The sequence below is a fragment of the Dendrobium catenatum genome, unplaced genomic scaffold, assembly GCF_001605985.2.
Source record: "Dendrobium catenatum unplaced genomic scaffold, ASM160598v2 fragScaff_scaffold_493, whole genome shotgun sequence".
Lineage (NCBI taxonomy): Eukaryota > Viridiplantae > Streptophyta > Magnoliopsida > Asparagales > Orchidaceae > Dendrobium > Dendrobium catenatum.
In genome coordinates this window covers 40,335-60,811 of record NW_021318955.1, presented here as the reverse complement: position 1 = coordinate 60,811, position 20,477 = coordinate 40,335, and the positions used below count along the sequence as shown (strand labels likewise).

At 34.0% G+C, this 20,477-nt stretch overlaps 1 protein-coding gene across 1 annotated transcript; it reads left to right on the top strand.

Annotated features, from left to right (window-relative positions):
• The first annotated feature begins 384 nt into the window (after positions 1 to 384).
• Positions 385 to 20,267, top strand: LOC110108144 (protein CROWDED NUCLEI 1). Its single transcript, XM_020838658.2, has 7 exons — positions 385 to 2,750; positions 2,852 to 3,105; positions 3,223 to 3,493; positions 3,588 to 3,671; positions 4,624 to 6,782; positions 17,555 to 17,783; positions 19,694 to 20,267. The coding sequence occupies exons 1-7, from the start codon at positions 2,562 to 2,564 to the stop codon at positions 19,910 to 19,912; spliced, it is 3,405 nt and encodes a 1,134-aa protein (XP_020694317.1). The 5' UTR covers positions 385 to 2,561; the 3' UTR covers positions 19,913 to 20,267.
• Positions 20,268 to 20,477: the final 210 nt, after the last annotated feature.

Sequence of the window (20,477 nt, the reverse complement as noted above, 5' to 3'; positions counted from 1 at the left end):
GTGTAATTAAACTATCATGAAAAATATTAAAGAGAATATTATAACTAAAAGTGAAAAAATATATAGATATTTTAGGGCAAATTAGAACAAAAGAATTTTTTAGGGGGGCAAAAAAAAATTTAGGAGGGGCAAAAATTTTTTTTTACTCTCTTATATATATATATATATATATTTTACTCCTTTAAAAGATTTACTAAATCATGAGTTTTTAAATCCTAAAAACTGTTTGGCATGAAGGAGATTGATCCGATTAAATCTTGATGAGCTATTTGGATACTTATTTCAGGATTAAGTCTATTAGCTAAAATAAGAATTTAATAATAATATAAATTAATAAACTTAATATATATTACATCATTACAATGAAATTAATCAAAATTATACTTATATATTAATATTCAAATTAATTATTAAATTATTAAACTAGTGAAATACTAATTTTAATTATAAATTTTTATTAAATTCTAACTAATTATTAATTTATTTGCCTCCTTCGATGACATTTTTCCCTTAGATTGGAAGTAATGACGGGAGCTCACCGCCACGAAGGTAACGATCTTTCACCTTTCACACATTTCTTCGACTATAATTCTCCAAAAATCTAGATTGAGGGAAAAAAGTGGGAAAACCCCATTAAGTGAAGATTGCAATTACTGTGCGGTTTAGCATGACAATTTTGGCATTTGGCAGGATTTAGCTCAAATCCTACTCAAATAATGCATCCAAACAACCTCTTAAGCTTTTTTTTTCCTTGAAAATCATAACTTGTATGTGGCAGTGAGGGAAAATAGGGAGGCTTTTGATTTTGAAGGGTGGATGTTGAAGGTGAAATTGAAGGAAGTTAATGAGCCAAAGGGGGTTTTCTGTTGAAGTTAGTGAGCCAAACAATTTCAACTTTGTTGTTGAAAATGTTATGCTATGCACTTCCTCTTAAGGTTGTTCAATGTCGATTACTTTCTGTGACTTGCTCATAGGATTTGTTGATTTTAGGATTGGGTGGGGTGAGCTGACAATTGAATCTTCAGCTCCCATTGTTGATTCAGTTGTAATTCTAATGTTGGTGCGTATTGTTACCTAGTCCTTTCTTCTTGTAGTTGTTATTCCCTCAAGGTATATGGCTAGCTTGGGTTGGTCAATGTAATTAGTCTGTATGGGCATGCGTATTTTGGCTAAGTTGAGACTAAGTTGATTGCATGAATTTGTAGCAATAGTTTTTGCTGCTAGATACGTTCATGAGGTAAAGGCAAGGTTTTAGGCTTCTTTTCAACCAAAGACTACTTAGGCAATCATGTACTCCACCCTTTAATACATTATCACCATATAGGAGCATGACAAAGGATTCTGCATGTACTGCTATTTTTCGAACATTTGATTCTATTAAGTAGATTTGTTTAAAAGAGATTTTATGGTGCTACTTTGCTGCCCTTAGTTGAGATAACAGGTGTATGAATCAAGTGGTAGTTTTAGCTTTTAACATGTTGATATTATAACGAAATGAGTGAAAAAATAAACCTTGTTATTTATATTTTATTTTTTAATTCTTTCTAATGCAATAGTACAATCATTTATTCTAGGCATTTCAGGCATACTTGTTGTGTGTCACTTCGAGCAATTATTCTCTTTAGCCATGGTATGGATGGTATTGTTTATCTGAATATGACATGATTAGTTATATTTATGCATTTTGATTTGTTGGTATACCAAAAAAAATCTAAATTAGCAATTCCAGATTGTCAGAAAATTAATTTACGAGAATGAATAAGCTTTTGAAAGTTTGATTAGTTGTCTAAATTCACAATTCATTAAGATTGTATTTTTATGATGCATCCAGTAGAATCCTTGAGTTACTCTACTCCAATCTTGCCAAACCAATTTTATTTATTGTGGCTTAACAGCTACTTAGTAGAGTTAGGGCTTTGTAGTTATTCCATATTACCTGGCATATTCGATTTATCAGTTCTGAAATCAATGAGATTCTAGAGTTGTCATTTTTCCTTTATTTAGACCATGGTATGTTTTTCTGGGAATTACTTTTAGCCTTAATATCATTCGTTCTTAGTGATTTATTGCAATTTTCTCTTCTCTAACCTTGTGTGTAATTAGCTAGATATTTCCGTTTCAGTATTGTTTAAATTTTAATATATGCTTATATGTATGCTTCTTTTGAATGAACTTTACCATTTGACCTATTATTATTACAATTGTTATAACAAAAACTTGTCTTCACTGCAATAATTATTAAGCATCTTTTTTCTATTATGCGCGATTCGGTGCATGCAAGCCTCCCTAATTTTTATAAGGTATGATAAGATGGTTTGTCCTTTTTTTGTTATGACTTAAAAGGTTTAAGTTCATTAATTTTGGAACAACGGTGTTTTTTTAACTTGTGCTTTATATTTGAACATCTTTCTTTCTTTCTATTTTTTCAAATTCCAATATTGTTTGTTGTTTTCTTAGTAATTTTTTCCTCTAATTCTTTTCATATTTATGTCTGTGCATGCTGATTTGTAAGTTTTTGTTCCCTGCTCATTTCTTTGCAGCGTGATGAATGCTTATACAATATGGGTCTTCTTCTGATTGAGAAGAAAGAGTGGTCCTCACAAATTGAAGAGTTAAAGCAAGCATTTATAGAATCACAGGAAACATTGAAGCGAAAACGTGATGCACATATTATTTCTGTATCTGAGTTGGAAAAGCGCAAAGAAAATCTGAAAAAAACTTTGGGAGTTGAAAAGCAGTGTGTTTTAGATGTATGTAAGAATTCATTGTTCCATTGGAACACGTAACCATACATAATTCTTGATTGTATCTTTCTTTGAACTTCAGAGTAACCTTTGTGTTTTATTTTCAGCTGGAAAAAGCATTGCATGAGATGCGTGCTGAAAATGCAGAGACTAAGTTCATATCAGGGAAGAGATTAGCTGATGCACATGCAATCGAGGCTAGCGTTGAAGAGAAAAAAATGGAGATTGAAGCAAAAATGCATAGTGCAGATGCTAGGCTTGCAGAGGCAAATCGTAAGAATTCAGAGATTGATCGGAAATCGGAGAATCTGGCTGCTCGTGAATATAAACTGCAGAGAGAACTTTCTTCTTTAAATATAGGGTATGCCATAACCTTAATTGTTTCTTGTCTTAGTAGTTTAGGCAGTTCTCTGATTGATGGGCTTTTGGGTACAAATCTTTTTGTTTTCTATTAATTTTAACTGAACTTCGATTCCAGGAGGAAAACAATTGAAACAGATGTCTCTAAGCAGAGAGAACATTTGCGGGAGTGGGAAAAGGATATGCAGGAGAAACAGAGAATGCTTCTTAATGAACAAAGACTTCTGAATGAGCGGGAGGAGAGGGCCAATGATATGGACATAATTCTCAAAAAGAAGGAAGCAGAGATCGAAGATGCAAGAAAAAATATTGATGCTGCTAGCAGTATTCTGAGAAGTCAAGAGGATGGCCTTAAAGCAAGGCTAAGGACTTTAATTGTGAAAGAGCAGGTTAGTTTTCCCTCAAAATCATATTTTGTAGCAATCATTTTGGATTGTCAAATGCTTGTTGATAGTTTTGTTGTTCTGCTAATTATTGATGCAGGATACTGAGATTAAGAGTTCAACCCTTGAAAAGAAAGAGGAAGATCTGATGGCAATAGAAGAAAGGCTAAGTGTTAGGGAAAGTGTGAGTCTTCTTTGCTTGGACAGAAGAATGTTTAGATTTTGGTATATTTTTGAAAATTAATGCGCAATTAGCTGTTCAATAGAGGGTGGGCTTGCAACGATAGTTTGGCTGCTTCAGCGTGACCTGGAAACAGGAGTTCCATTGTAGAAACATTTGTGTAGGTTGAAGGCTGCATATATCGACCTTCATCAAACCCTGGGGGGATGCTTGAAGCCTTTGTGCCCACAGTATGGCCTTAAATAGTTGCAGTTATTAGTTTCTGTAGGCTTTTGTTAATTTATTTGGCAACCATGCTATAAAAATGTTCTCTTCTGAAATTGAAGTGTGTAGCTTATGGGTGCCTTAGTTACCCACCCCTTCTTTTCACTGACTTAGGCTTCGTTTGGGACGGCTTTCTTACTGCTTCTTAAAACAACTTTTTAGTACAAATGTTGAAATTTTTTACTCAAAAGCTGCTTTAAGAAGCAATAAAAAAGCCGTCCCAAACGAAGCCTTAGAGTTCAACTGCTGCTTCTCCTTTTCATAATCTTTTTTTTTTGTTTATAATTGATGTTTCCCGGGTTGATTGCATCCTCTTTCTTTTTTAAGTTTAATGTTCTAATTTTTTTATTCCTAGTATTAAGCCACTTTCCATCTATGAGTACGCCCCATTTGGTTCCTTGTTGATGGAATTTTCAGAAGAATGAAGTAATTTGTTAGGTTTTGTCTTTTGGTTGGATGCAATTAAAGATCATTTTGGATTTTGAACTCCTAAAAACCCCACCCTCAAATATAATGATTTCCTTTTCACTCATAATACAACGGAAATCAAAATCATCTTTTGATAGCATATTTTGTATCTACAACCAACCAAGGGGGCCGTAATTTGCTCATATGATCTATTTTTATTCATCTTAATCTTATGTGTTTCTAGTGAATGTTATTCTTATATATATTTCTACTTAATGATCAGGAAGAGATCCAAAAACTTTTGGATGAGCAAAATGCAACCTTGGATGCCAAGATACAAGACTTTGAGTTAGAGATGGTGAAAAAACGGCAGTCCTTTGATAAAGAGGTAAAAAATCACGTGGATTTGCTGGACAAGGAGAAAAGGCAAGTTAAATGCAAAGAGGAACAGATTGTTAAAAGAGATGAGACATTAGATAAAAAAACTGATAAATTAAAAAGTAAAGAAGAAGTCCTTGACACTAAATCAAGAACTTTGAAGAAGTGGGAAGATTCTTTAAAAACGGATGAGAAAAAGTTGCAGGAAGAAAGAGAGCAGCTAATCAAGGATGCCAATGAGCTAGAAGCTTCTAGAGCTAAACTTCATAATGAGAAGGCAGCTATTGAAGCTGAGGGACAGAAGGTTGTCTTGGAGAAGGAAAATCTCAGATTAACGCAGTTAGAAAGAGAACGGCATCTTAAAATGCAAGCAGAGCTTAAACTAGAGAAAGAGGAATATCGGATGATGATGGAATCACTTGAAAAGGAAAAGGATGTGCTCGGACAGGAGAAGGAGATGTTTGAGCGAGACTGGGAGGTGCTGGATGTTAGAAGAGTTGCATTAGAAGCAGAGATTAAACAGCTGAGTGCTGAAAGAGAGAAGTTTGAGAAGTGGCAACATACTGAAGAGGAGAGGCTGAAAAACGAGGGCCTTCTGGCTATAACTGACTCGCAGAGGGAGCTCGAAGATCTTAGATTGAAGAAAGAAGCATTTGAGAGCATGATGGCCCAAGAACGGGCTGATGTTCATGCAGAAGTTGATAGGGAGCGTGCTGACATGTCTCGAGAGTTTGAACTTCTGAAACACAAGCTTGAGATGAACATGCAGAGGATACAGGATGATGTTGAGAAGGAACTTAAAGAGAAGGAAAATATGTTTGAAAGGTGGAGAGAAGTGGAACTAAGTCGCATCAAATCTTCAACTGAGTCAAATGATTTCAGGGGCAAAAGGTTGGAGATGGAGCTAAATCAATTGCAGAGGGAAAAGGCAGCATTCTCAGATCAGAGGGGAAAGTTAGAAGCAGACCGGCAAGAAATTCAGAATGACATTGATACTCTTCTTCGCTTAAGCAAGAATCTGAAAGATCAACGGGAAGAATTTGCAAAAGAGAAAGAAATGTTTCTTTCTGCTGTTGAGCAATGCAAAACTTGCCACAACTGTGGGGTTCCAATTTACAACATTGATCTTCTTGATCTTCAGCCCTTGAAAAGTACAGAAGGTTCAGAAGAAATTATTTTGCCAAGCCTTGCAGATGGTTTCCTGGAAGAGCATATGAAAGGTAGAAGCACAGTTATTTCACCCAGAGTTTTAGCTGTGGGGTCTAGCAATTCAGGTAGCCACATGACACGCTGGCTTCAAAGATGTGCTAGTCTGTTCAAGATCTCTCCCAAAATGAATGTACATCTACCTAGTGATGACCAGATTGGAACCTCATTTGGGGAGCGACTTAATAGAGCCGCTTTAGAGGATGCTGATTATGAACCTGCACCTTCAGGTAATCATTCTTTTGGAAATCAGGTTCATTTTGATTGTGGAGATAGGATGAGTGGAGAACCAGATAGAGTACATAAAACAGGAGATGAGGTAGAATCTTCTTTTGGTGTAGCTGATAGTTCCAATGATATTGTTAGGATCGATACTGATAAAGCTAAAGCTACCCGGAAAACTGTGGTAGTTATTGATGATGAAAATGATGAAATGCAAGGATCTTCTATTCATGTTGAGAATGATTCACAGACTGATTTAACCAAGCAGGTGCAGCGACATAAACCTAACCGGAGAGCAAAACCCAATCTCATCAGGAGAACTAGGTCCGTAAAGGCTGTTGTTGAGGATGCCAAAGCCATTATTGGAGAAAGTTCCGAATTGAAGATAGATGAGCAACAAAATGATGATGCCAAAGGTTCCCAAAACATTCCTGATGAGAGTCAAGGGGCTTCAGTACAAGCTGATCAAGCACAAACTGGAACAAGGCAAAAAAGGCCATCAAGGGAACTAGAACCAGAAGGTAGTGAAGCTCATTCTGAAAGTTTTTCTGTAGGGGGATGCCGTAAGAGGCGACAGACTTCTTCACTACTGCCAGCTCCTGGAAATAAGCGCTACAATTTCAGACGGTCTACTGTGTAAGCATTTATATATTTTTTTGAACTTGTATGTGTTTGACTTTGTATATTTTATTTTTTCAATTATAAGTCTAAACAAGGTTATTGATTTTTTTATTAAATCTGTCTGGTGAACTTGTATGTGTTTGACTTATTTTTTCAATTATAAGTCTTAACATTTATTGAGAGGTTTGATGGAGAAGTATGGAGAGAATAAGAAGGATCTACATGTGATTTTTATTTATTTATTTAGAGAGAGCATATGATAAAGTTCGAAGATAAGTTTTATGGCGAGGACTTAATAAGAAAAGGTTAATAATGCTTGTATTCAAGTCATTAAGGATGTGTATGCATGAGCTATTACTTATGTTCAAACACAAGGTGGTTTGATCAAATATTTTCCAATTTCAATTGGATTACATAAAGGATCAGCCTTAAGCCCATATCTTTTTGCTTTAGTCATGGATATTCTCACTAGACATTTGCAAGAGGTTGTACCCTAGTGTATGCTTTGTGCTGATGATATTCTTCTTGTTGATAAGACTAGAGAGGGAGTTGAATGTAAATTTGAATTATGGAGGTCAACCTTAGAGTCTAAAGGCTTTCGTTTGAGTATATATAAAATTGAATATATGGAGTGTAATTTTAGTAATAATAGATCTAGTGGGGGAATTGTGACTTTGGGCGATCAACTCATTAATAAGAGTACATGCTTTAGATATCATGGGTTTATTGTTTAGAGTGATGGTGAAATAGATGGGGATATTATTAGTAGAATTCAAGTTGGATGGTTAAAGTGGAGGAATGCATCATGCATATTGTGTGATAGAAAAATCCCTCTCAAACTTAAGGGAAAATTCTATAAGATGTTAGTGAGACCTGCAATGCTTTATGTTACAGAATGTTGGCCAATAAAAGCGAAGCATAATATTAAGTTAAGTGTTGCAGAGATGAGGATGCTCAGGTGGATGAGTGACTTTTTTACTCCTAGAGACAGGATTTGAAATGAGCATATATGTGAAAATGTTAGAGTAGCTCCAGTGGAAGATAAGATTAGAGTGAGTCGCCTTAGATGGTTTGGTCACATAAAACGGTGGGTTTCCGATGACGTGGTTAGGAAAGTAGATGCATTAAATTTGACCTATGTTAAGAAAGGTAAAGGTAGACATAAAAAGACTTGATTAGAAAATATTAGAAAGGTCCTTTTTTTATTTGATTTAGATGAGAATTTGCCTCTTAACAGGACACAATGGAGAAAAAAGATTCTTATAGCCAACCCCATGTAATGGAATAAATGCTTTTTGTTATTGTGTAATTATAAGTCTAAATGAGGTTCTTGATTTTTTTATTAAATCTTTGTCTAGAATCAAAGGTTTGTTTTAAATGTGCCAGCAGTTTTGATATTGGTAGCACTTGTGATTTCGTTCTTTTGCACCCTCACCCCTCCACATAATTGCAACGAGTACACATCATCATAACCATTTGTGTTAGATGGTATTCATAAATGGTTCTAAGATATAACTTAGCAATCATTTGCGTATGCTTAGCTGACATTAGGTGGATTTTGTGCATGCATAAGAATATTTTCTTGTCTTGTCTTATTTCTTAAAGTAATAGCTCTCTGTTACCTTTTATGACATGCAATATGCTATTTGTGTAACTACTGCTAATATTTAAGATTTCTCCGGCTCCTTGATTATAGAATATACCTATTCTAGTGCAGTCTCTACTGTTTCGTATGAGTCACATAACTTTACATTTAAAGTAATTGTTAAGGATTTGTTTTGATTGGAGGAATGCTAAGGAAATGAAATGAAATCCTAATAACTTATGGATTGATCATTAATCTGCATCTGTTGATTTATGCCCTTTGCCACTTTTTAAAATTCCTTCAGTCAAATTTCTACCAGCCATAAACAGCTTAAGTCTACTGTAGAAATTTAGTAATTGTTCTGAATATATTAGTCCAATTTTTGTTTCTATGCGCCATCTAGACATTTTATGCAAAATTATGCATTTTATGGAAGTTATGTTTGCCTGCTTATAATATGCAGTTTAAATGCAAAAGGCGTAATCACTAATGCCTTGCCAAAATTTTATTTGGCAATGATTTCTCAATTAGGATGTTGAGTTGTCCTGCCCTATTCTTGCCAGTTTTGACTCTATTGTTTTGTTTGTTGGGTGAAATACTGTGAACTAGATATATGACCGGTTCGATACTCATGAAAAATCGGCCCGGTATTATACCAGTGGGAACTGGTTCAAACGGCCAACTGTTGAACTGGTCCTGATTTTTAAGAATCGGCCGGTTCATTGCATAATCTATTTAAATAATTTAATTTGATATAAAAGATTTTATTAAATATTAAATTAATTTAAATATAACACAATTTAGTTAATAAATTTATAAAATTTAAATTATTATTTACTAAGTATTAACTAATTATACCCACATGATTTCACCATCCTATGTGGGCTCTTTGCTCATGGAAAGAAGGAAAATTATATAAGCAACATAAGAAAAACCTCAGAAGAGAATTTTTTTGGAAAAATTAAATATAAAATTTAAAATTTTAAAAATATTTAAATTTAAAATTATAAGAAAATATTATGCACGAATTCTCTTTATTTTTAATCGCTTTGATATGATTATATTATTTAGAAATTATTTAAATAATTTTAATATTTATTACATCAACCAGTTTAGTTAGACTTTTATATTATTATGAGTCTAAATTCTTAGAATTATAAATTTTTTTAAGGTTAGGTTGTGAACCTCTCCTTGTTCGTTGTCCGGTTTCGGGTTTCACAACATTGGAATTACTATATCGGAAATGGTATGTTATAAACATGCAATCATATGTCCCATTAACTTGTTCAAGGTTTGATGGCCAACAAGATTTGTTTTTTTTTTTTTTGGTTATTCACTCTTGTATGGAAGAATGAGACAAAGATGAAACACCAATGAAGAGAAACTAACATAATAAGTAATAAAAATGCATACTAATGGGTTGTATGATTTTAATATTTATGTATTTGCAATGTTGATGCGTAAATTATTCACATTGTAAGCTTTGATGTGTGCATTTGCTGAAGTTTTTTATTGTCTTTTGGTTTTCTATCATTTAATTTAATTTAACTTGGTTAATCACTTATTTTTGTAAATTAGTAGTGTTAAATCTCAGCCCCTAGTTCCTGTATGAATCCAACAGCTTAGGATAGAGATCTTTGGGAAGCTCTCTTGACTCACATGGAGTACCTTTCATAGCTAGACATTTGATTTATGAAGGATTATATTACAACAATTATTCATTATTCTATAGTTATTTATTTCCTTAGTAAGACCTCTTGTATAAATCTATAAATATGGATGATGTTGTATAATAAAGTTATGGGTTTTCGTCTCAAATCTTTGATTTTAACATGATATCAGAGATATGATGGAAGTAAAGAGGAAATCATCGGAAGCCTTACCGGATGGAGCCTTGCCGACAGAAGAAGAAACCTCGCGGACGATCTCGCAGAACGGAGCCTAGTAGATGGAAGAAGAAGCCGTGTGGATGACCTTGCGGGATGTAGCTTTGCCGATTGAAGACGAAACCTTGCGGACGATCTCGCGGGATGACTTGTTGCCGATGAAAGACATAGACGTAAACTTCTATGGGACGGAACTTGCGGGACTTGGAAGCTAGCTGGATGGAACCGCTTGAGCCAGCTCATGTGTACGAGATCTCCCTGTCTTATTCACGGGATTTTCGAACCTGTGAGAACAAATCAGGTGACATGATTTAGTTATGCTTGAGACCTAATTAAAACCCTATAAATATCAGCCTTTATTGCTGACATATTTAAAAGTAATCTAGTGATACCACAATGTCTAAAGAAAATTCATCCCAGAGCTTTGATCAATTTGAAGATCCGATGATACGCCAAGAGCGAGGTGATCTCCAAAGCAACCTTCCTACTGCCTAAATGTGAAAAATTACCTAAAATGGTCTCAATTCGTTAAGACATATTTAAAAGGGAAAGGAAAAATACACCACCTCCTCGGAGGAGGCCAGAAGGAGTTCCTAATTTTGGGAATGAGATGAAGAGGACTCCATGATTATGTCATGGTTATAAAATTCCATGACTCCAAAATTTAGCGATACCTTTATGTTCCTTTCCACTGCAAATAATATATGGGATGTTGCCAGACAAACTTTTTCAAAAGCTCAGGATGTTGCTTAAATCTTTGAAATTAAAATCAAAGTAGGTAGCACAAAATAAGGAAGCAAGACAGTAACGGAGTTTGCCACTCTTCTACAAAACTTATGACAAGAACTTGATCACTACAGGTACATAGAACCCATGTGTCTAGAAGATATTGCTATCCTAAAAAACTTTATTGAAAAAGACTGAGTTTATGATTTTCTTGCAGGACTAAATGCAGAATTTTATTAAGTAAGAGTCCAAATCTTTGACAAAAAGGAGACACCATCCCTAAATGAAACCATCGCTCTCATCCATGCTGAAGAAAGCCGACGAGGTGTAAGGTTGGAGCCAAAAGTAGTTGAAAGCTCAACAATGATAACTAGAGAAGCGCCATGGAAGGAGAAATATAAAGACACTGCAAAATTTCAAGACAGAAACTCTTTTTGGTGTAGCTTTTGCAAGAAGTCAAGACATACGAAGGATACATGCTGGAAGATACATAGAAAGCCTCCATGTAAGGAGCGGAACCAAAGAAATGAGAAAAGAGACTCATCATATGTCAAAACCACAACAAGTCGCCTAACCCAGAAACACCGACTAGCTCAAAAAACTCAATGAAGAAGACATTGACAATATCACATGACAAACTTTACTACCCACTTCATCAATTATAATCCTTGACCAATAGATAAAAAAATCATTATGGCTAATGGTTCTTTTGCCATAGTAGAAGGCCAATAAGACATACTCTTATTCTCTTCCCTTACTCTAAAAAATGTGCTTCATGTACCTCAATTATCCACAAATCTTATATCCATATAAAAATTTACCAGTGACCATAATTGCTAAACATTATTTAACCTTACATTTTGTTTATTTCAGGATCAGAGACCGGGGAAGATGATTGGACTTGCTAAGGAGAGAGCTGGACTGTACTACTTGAAAGAGCTAAATAAATCTAAAAATAGATACTCTACAAGAAATCTACTATCTGGCTTAATTACTTCAGATTAGGACATCCATTATTAGAGGTCTTGAAACATATGTATCCAAAACTTTTTCATGAATTGAAAAATGAAAATTTTCATTGTGAAACTTGTGAATTAGCCAAACATAAAAAGAATCTCTTTTCCAAACAAGAATGAGAGATGCGATACTCCATTCTGTCTCATTCATAGTGACATATGGGGACCCTTAAAGATCCCCAACATCTCTGGGGCTCGCTGGTTTGTATGTTTCATTGATGACTGTACTCGAATATCTTGGATTTATCTCCTCAAAAATAAATATGATGTTAGCACAATTCTTCCCATTTTTCATACCATGATCCAAAATCAATTCAGGGTCAAAATAAAGAAATTTTTTTCTGACAATGTTAAAGACTATTTCTACCAAATCCTATATTATTATTTTCAGAGTAAATGTAACATCCAAAAGCCCTCCTTCGTTCACACCCCACAACAAAATGGGGTTTCGAACTCATAATAACCTTACACTCAGAATCTTTTGGTGCACTGCCGATGTTCACATCCACAATCAGAACAGAGGAAAACTAGATCCAAGGGCACTCAAATGTATGTTCATTGGATACTCTGCCACAAAAAGGTTACAAGTGCTATCACCCCCCTACAAAGAAAGCGTTTGTATCCATTGATATCACTTTTGATGAATAAAATTCCTACTTTACCAAACCTCATCTTTTGTGGGAAAGTGAAATAGAGGAAGATGATGAAAGTATACTTGCCCCTCCTGACCTTCCTCCACCACATCAAACCAATCATCCTGAAATTCAAAATAGGGAAGCTGAAGACAAAACTATCCTTAGATTTGGGAATGTATATTCCAGATGTACCAAGTTCAAATTGTGCTCCAAAGCAGATCTAAGAATCTGAATCATCCATTGAGAACAAGTTAAGTTCACCACCTCCCTTATTCGCTATAACAAACTCTATATCCTTCAATAATTTTTTCTCCCCACACAAAAATTTTCTGGTTACACTAGACGATATTCATATCCTAATGATATTTCTGAGGCCTTGTTTGATAAATATTTGAAAAATACCATGAAAGATGAAATGCAATCCCTAGAAAAGAACAAGACATCGAAGATCATCAACCTACCGATATGGAAAAAATCAGTCGGCTGCAAATGGGTATTCTCTGTAAAATACAAAGTTGATGGTACAATGAAAAGATACAAAGCAAGACTAGTGGTGAAAGGGTACACTCATACATATGACATTAACTACAAGGAAACCCTTGCACCCGTAGCCAAGATGAACATTGTCAGAATCTTACTCTCCATAATAGCTAATTACAATTGGCATTTGAAATAATTGGATGTAAAAATGCATTCCTTCATAAGGATATGGAAGAAGAGATATTTATGAAATACCACTAGGATTTAAGGAAAATTCTGAAGGTAACAAGGTGTGCAAACTGAAAAGGGCTCTATATGGCTCAAATAATCACCAAGGGTCTGGTTTTGAAGGTTCTCTAAATTCATGCTTCTTAATAGGTATAAGCAAAATCAAGGGGACCATACACTATTTTTTAAACACTCAAGACTCAGGAGAAGTTATAATACTATTAGTGTGTGTGGATGACATTATCTTGATTGGGAATAATGAAAAGGAGAAAGTAAGTCTAAGGAAAAATATTACCAAGGAAGTTGATATCAAAGAATTTGATAGACTATAATATTTTATTGGAATTGAAGTAGCTCACTCCAGCAAAGGAATCTTCATCTGATAGTAAAAATACATTAGAGATTTTTTGAAGGAGACATGAAAACTAGCATGTAAGCCAACACCAACACAAGTAGAACTAAATCTCAAATTGGAGGAAGGTAAAGAAGATTTAGATGTAGACAAGGGTGCTTACCAAAGACTTGTGGGAAAATTGATCTACCTTTCCCACAGAAAACTAGATATAGCATTTGATGTAAGTATGGTCAATCAGTTTATGCAAAACCCAAAACAAACACATATGCAAGCAATAGACAAAATACTTCATTACCTTAAGGGAAACCCAGGGAAATGGATTCAATTTAGAAGAGATCACGGAATAACCCTAGAAGCATACACTGATGCTAATTATGCATGATCACCAGTAGATAGAAGATTTACCTCTGAATACTGCATATTCCTTGGAGGGAACCTAGTTACATGAAGAAGCAAGAAACAAAATGTGGTGACAAGATCAAGTGCAGAAGCAAAATATAGAGCTATGATACTGGGAATATGTGAGTTACTATGGATTAAGATGATTCTAGAAGACCTAAAATCAATTGGGACGATCCCATGAAGCTACATTTTGATAACAAATCAACAATCAACAAAGCCCAAAATCCAGTCCAGCATGACAGGACCAAGCACATAGAAGTGAACATACACTTTATTAAAGAAAAATTAGATTGGTCTAATATGTATCAGTCATGTATCATCTAAAGATCAACTTGCAGATATCCTTATTAAAGGATTAGACAACTCTACCATTCTCAGAATGATTGCCAAGTTGGGAATGACAGATCTGTATTCCCCAACTTGATTGGGAGTGTTAAATCTCAGCCCCTAGTTCCTGTATGAATCCAATGGCTTAGGATAGAGATCCGTGGGATGCTATCTTGTCTCACATTGTGTAACACCCCACAGTACCCCTTAACAGTACTGTAGAGTATAACAAGAATAATCATAATATTTCCATCACCAAACATCTCATTAAGTTCATTTCATTTCAGATATATATAACATATCCTGTAAATATCATTTAATACAATAAATGAAGCATCTAATAATTTAAATACTCAATTATAAACTTACAGAGCCATTAAAGCAACCAACTAATACAAGAATGAAATATTTCATACCTCTAAAAGTAAACTTACTAACAAAGGTAACTTTAACATTAAATGAAGAAACACTTGTATAAATTAGCTTGCATCAATCTTCTATTTTTCCTTTCCTGTAATAACAGCCAGAAGAAAGTTCTGGTGAGCTATGAGGCTCAGCAAGTAATACAGAATTAATTAGCAATTACAATAGTATAACATGAATAATTACAACATCAAAATTATTATTGAAACATTATAAGTCATAATCAATATTATGCTTTGCTATCTTTTGAATCCTTGTTTAATATAAATTTTATGTGAAAGATTTGGCTATATTTTCATAACATTATTCAATGGAGCCCAGGTAAACCTGGCATTATCGCTATTGAATTACATAGAGGTCCCTTTTGCCTCTTTTGGGGTCCCTTTTGCCCCACCTGCTATGCAGGTTTCATAATTCTATGGGGTCCCTTTTGCCCCACGTACCATGTAGTTCCGATATGGGAACCCTTTTGTCCCAACTACAATGATAACACATATATTATTCATAGCCAAACTTTACATTAATTTAGTATTCAACAATCTTTCATAATTCATATCATATCAGTCTTCATTATCATTCACATGGCATATCTTGTGTAAATTAATATGCATCAATTTTTCAAGGAATTTGACATCCTTCCAAAACATTCTCAAATAGAAAAATCTTTAGATGAGCGTACAAAACATTGTCTTGAACCCATATGACAGAATTTTATTAGCAGTAGTTCATACTTAAAATTTTGGATTAAACATTCTAAAGCAAAATAAATTACTTGCAATATATAAGTTCCTTTCTTTCAATCAGGCACTAACAATCAATTATCAATCTACAAGTAGAATTTGACAATATTCTTTTAAACATTAAATTTGCATTACTTACCTCTTTGGTGAAGAGTCTCTTCCAATCCTCTACTTCGTATTCTCCTACGATTGTAAGTCACCTACAAGTCATCACTTTACTTTGGTAATTAATGAAATTTAGTACTCAATAAGTATGGTTCAATAAAGATACAATTCTACATAGATATAGTCATTTACCTCGTAATCTTACTTCTTGCTAAACCAAATGAATATATTTCTTCTTCTATCTATTGTTTTTACTCCACTTTTTCTTCTACTACTGCTCTCAAAAACACTATCCAAATTATGATTTTTAAAATTAAATTGCACACTGCAATCAAACCAATTTGCACATGAAGTCCATTATCAAAATTCAAAACCTTGCAATGATTTTCTCAATATTAACCTTTCAACTTGCCTCCCAGAATGTGTCGAATAACTTCTCCAATTTTCCTTGGCAATAGTGGTTTGAAAACAGTGTTGAATTTCTGCTTCACTCGCCACAATTTCCTAGAGCGATTCACAAACTAGCCTGAATTCATGTAGCGAATTTGCTAATGTGTTTTCTGCGAATTTCTAAACATATTGTTTTTTTTTTCACCGTGCCTAGCTACTTGCCACTGGACTGGTTGCCTGAATATTGCTACAGGCTCTAATCACTATGCCGAAGAGAAAGATGGTGATTTCCTTGCATTAATACTAAACAATTCCTAATTTTCTACAAAAATCCAACTGAAATGCTTTGCCTCTCTAACAAGGAATGTCAAAAGGTTTCTCTATAGGAATTAATTTCCTGATTTGGCTTCCACTTCTCCACGTAAACTTCCTTCCCCTTATCTTCTTTTGCTTGTGCGTGGAAAATCCAACACAGAGAATTGAGAGGGCCCAACTAGCACCGAATTTCTCATGGAATGGAGGGCCTAAGTTAACTACTTCCCAATCCTTTGAAAGCACCTAATCCTTCCATTTATAATAAAATAAAGTTATGCCAATTAAATATTAATATATTTTCTACAATTTCATTTATCAGTATTTTATATACTTATATAAGGTAATCAAAAATATATATATATATTTATATATATAATATAATATACTATATATATATATATATATATAATATATATATATATTATGTATTGGATATTACACATTGAGTTACCTTCCATAGCTAGACATCTGATTTAGGAAGGATTATATTCAACAATTATTCATTATTTATGTAGTTTTTTGTTTCCTTCTTGTATAGATTTATAAATAAGGGATGATGTTGTATAATGAAGTTATGATTTTTCCTTCTCAAATCCCTGATTTCAACAAGTAGTTTGATACTTACCAAAGATTGCCTGACCAGAGAGTAACGATTACCTGGATTAAAATTGTGTAAAATGACTTTTATAACTTTACAAATAAGTTTTATCGTGATAATATTCATGTGAAATATGTTTTTGGCTTTTCTAAATATATGTATTTAATTATATTTGGTAATGGTATGTAATATTCGATCCACATTTTTATTATGGTGATGTATTTGAATTCTGCATAAAACATATTTTACTATTTTCTGATGATTAGCAGGTAGAAACAATACGGTGACAATTATTTAGTTAATTGTCATATGCCAACTATACACACACTTATATTATGCCTTTTTTTTAGTAAAATAATGGCTGTGAAAAAAATGCATCATCAATAAATTATTAGTTAATTGTCTGTCAATACTCTAACAATGCATTCATTTTTGTTCATTGTTTTTTCCATATATATATATATATATATATATATATATAAGTGTATATATATATATATTATATATAATACTATATTATTATATATATATATATATACCTTTTCACATAAACTTGACTTATTGTTTTTGTTTCAGTGCAAGTACAGCTGCGGCATCCCAGGCAAAATCACATCAGAAAGAAGCAGCCAATGCTGGAAGCTTTAAGGCATTACCTGAAAACAATATTAGAGACGGTGGACATGGTGGTGAAAGAATTTCCTGCCATGATACAGTACCATCGGGCGCTTTGGAAAGCTCTGCTCATTTGTTGCAGAAATCTGCCTTTCCAACTGTTCTGGAAGTTAATTCGAATGAGAGAGTTCAGGTATATGATTGTGCAGCAGCTTGGTTAACCCTTTTTTTGTGTCTTTGAAAAGCTCATCCATATTTTGATTTTGAGGTTATGATTGAGTTAACCTAATGTCTGCACATGTAGTCCTTTCCTATGTTATTTTTTAATATTTCTTAGGAAGTTTTTTGATTTCCCTTTGCAAGAAGAATTTTCACGTCTTCATCTATTTGTTAATGTTTTGTTAACATGCATGCTGTTAAATATTAGCATATTGTATTTGATCTGAAAATAGTACAATTCAAATGCTCAGAATGGGCTACAAACAGGGTAGAATAATCAACAATTATGAAAGTCTATCAAAGAAGAAAGAGCAAACATATTCTACAACTCCCAAGTGACAACAATATAGTTTTGATAACATAAATGAAAAATTGGTCGACATGTAATAAAACATCAGTACAGTATTTCTTTTATTTGTTTTAGGTAGAACAATTCTTTAGTAACTTGCGGTCTAAGTATTATAAATATCTCTCTAGTTGTATATTTTGTTCTCCCTTCTTCCACACTTCTCTTCATCTTTCTTCGGAGTTTACACCCACTCTAAAGATGCCTCATCTTCTTAACCCTTTAAGAAACTTATCAAATGGTGCTCTTGTTTCACTAAACCCTCCTCCTTTCTCCTCTTCCAGCTGATCAGCACCCTTCCCCTGCAGTCTGTCGTCAGCCTAGCCTTGCCAGTCTTCCAGCCGCATTCTCCACAGCCATGCATCATCTGCAGCATTGCTTCAGCCCTTTGGTCCGGCCACATTTCCCTGTTCAAGAACACCAAGAACAGCAGCAGTTTTCACACAAGTATTTTTTAAAGCAGCCAAAACCAATCAAGAATTATAATTTTCAGAAATCCAAAAATCCCTCTAACAAGATGATCTCCAATTTTTATTCATTGGCACATCTCTCCAACAATTCTATGTTTTCATGGACTCTATTGACAAATGCCTTGATACTTTATGCACTGGCCAACCTCACACCTCACCCCATCAAGGAATTGGATCTTCGGCTGGCATTCTAGGATCGGGTAACCAAATAACATCTCATCACCCATCCCCACCTACAAATTTTTCTTTTCTTAAAATCATGAAAATGAACTTCATCGTTTTTATGGGACAGATGTAGAAATTTGGATCTTTAAAGCACAATAATATTTTCATTTCATAATACACCCAAATACCATTGTGTTCGGATCGCTTCTTTTCATCTTAAAGGTTCGGCAGCCACTTGGTAACAATGGTTGCGTATGAATGGCCATTTTATTATGAAGGTTTTTAAGTTCTTTAAGACCCGTTTATGATCATTTATTTATTTATTTATACATTTACATGAAATAAATATTTGATATCTAAAAAATATTTTGTTTTTATTTATATTGAATATCAAATTATTTAATTAATATGATTGTGGCGGTGGTCCTCGGTGGGGTGGTGGCAGCTGACAAGGCCCAGGACAATGGCAGTTGGGATAGTTGATCTTAAAAATGCTAAAAATACTTCAAAATTATTTTGTGTGCTTTTAAAAACAACTTAATTTATTTTTTAACGCAAAAATATTTATAAAATACATTAAACATGCATGATTTAAAAAAAAAAAAGATCACAAATAGGTCCCTATTTATTGTTAGCTTGTTATCCACCTCCCGGTACCATAGTGGAAAAGAGTTACATACGAGCAAAAGTTTCAGCGTTTATAAGTTACCCTTACAATTTACATTCAGCTTTAACATATTATTTGACATTTTTAGATTCATGAACTAATGATGATGTCTCAACAGTCACTTTTTGCCTCATATTCTTTTTGTTTCTTATGCTTCGACTTAAATAAGTTGGGGCTTATGGAAATTAGTCTGTGTGGACTGCCTTTCTGAAGCAATTTTCGTTGTGGTTTCGCAGCACGAAAGCCATAATCTCCTTCATGATGGCGGTATTGTTGAGTATGCTCTGTTCAGCGAGCAGACTGCAGAAAATCGGGAAGAAGAAGTGGACGGAGGAGCTGCATCAGCACATACCGAAAATACTGCTTCATATGGGGGGTCTGAGAGTGATGATGAGGATTCTGAGAAGCAGAATACTTCAATTGGAAAGAAGCTATGGCATTTCTTGACCACTTGATGTGCTATTAAATTTTTTAGAGAGCATGACTTTGATTTCATTCCTCTGATTTTTGTTTTTTTGCCTTATTTGAAGGCAATTTTATCAGTGATTTCTGTATTGTTTCCGATTTGTGTTCTTCCTCACTTTTGGAGGGATGGTTGGTTGTTATCATCTCAAAGCCAGTTGTACTATTGGTATTAACTATTGGAATTTGAGTTAAATGGTCAGAGTCGTTCATGTGATTCCTGACCTGTAGACTTAATTTTATTCTTGGAGTTTGATTTGTTGTAATACAAGTCTCCTGTAGGTTCATGTGATGTATTTAAGGAATCATGTAATTTCAATATATATAAATAAATTGTTTGGCACTGTATCTCCCCTCGCTTGTGTTGTATTTAAAATTTCTTAAGCCTGCTGGTCAATTGTGTTATAAAAGATCTTCACTTACAGAAGCTACTCCCTGGGATTGATTCTGCTGTTGTCATAATAATGTTAAAAAAAGAAGAAGAAGATTGTTTTGGTAAGGACTTGTGGGGTATAAATGGTAAATATAAATGTAGTAAGTATTAAATTGCAAATCTGC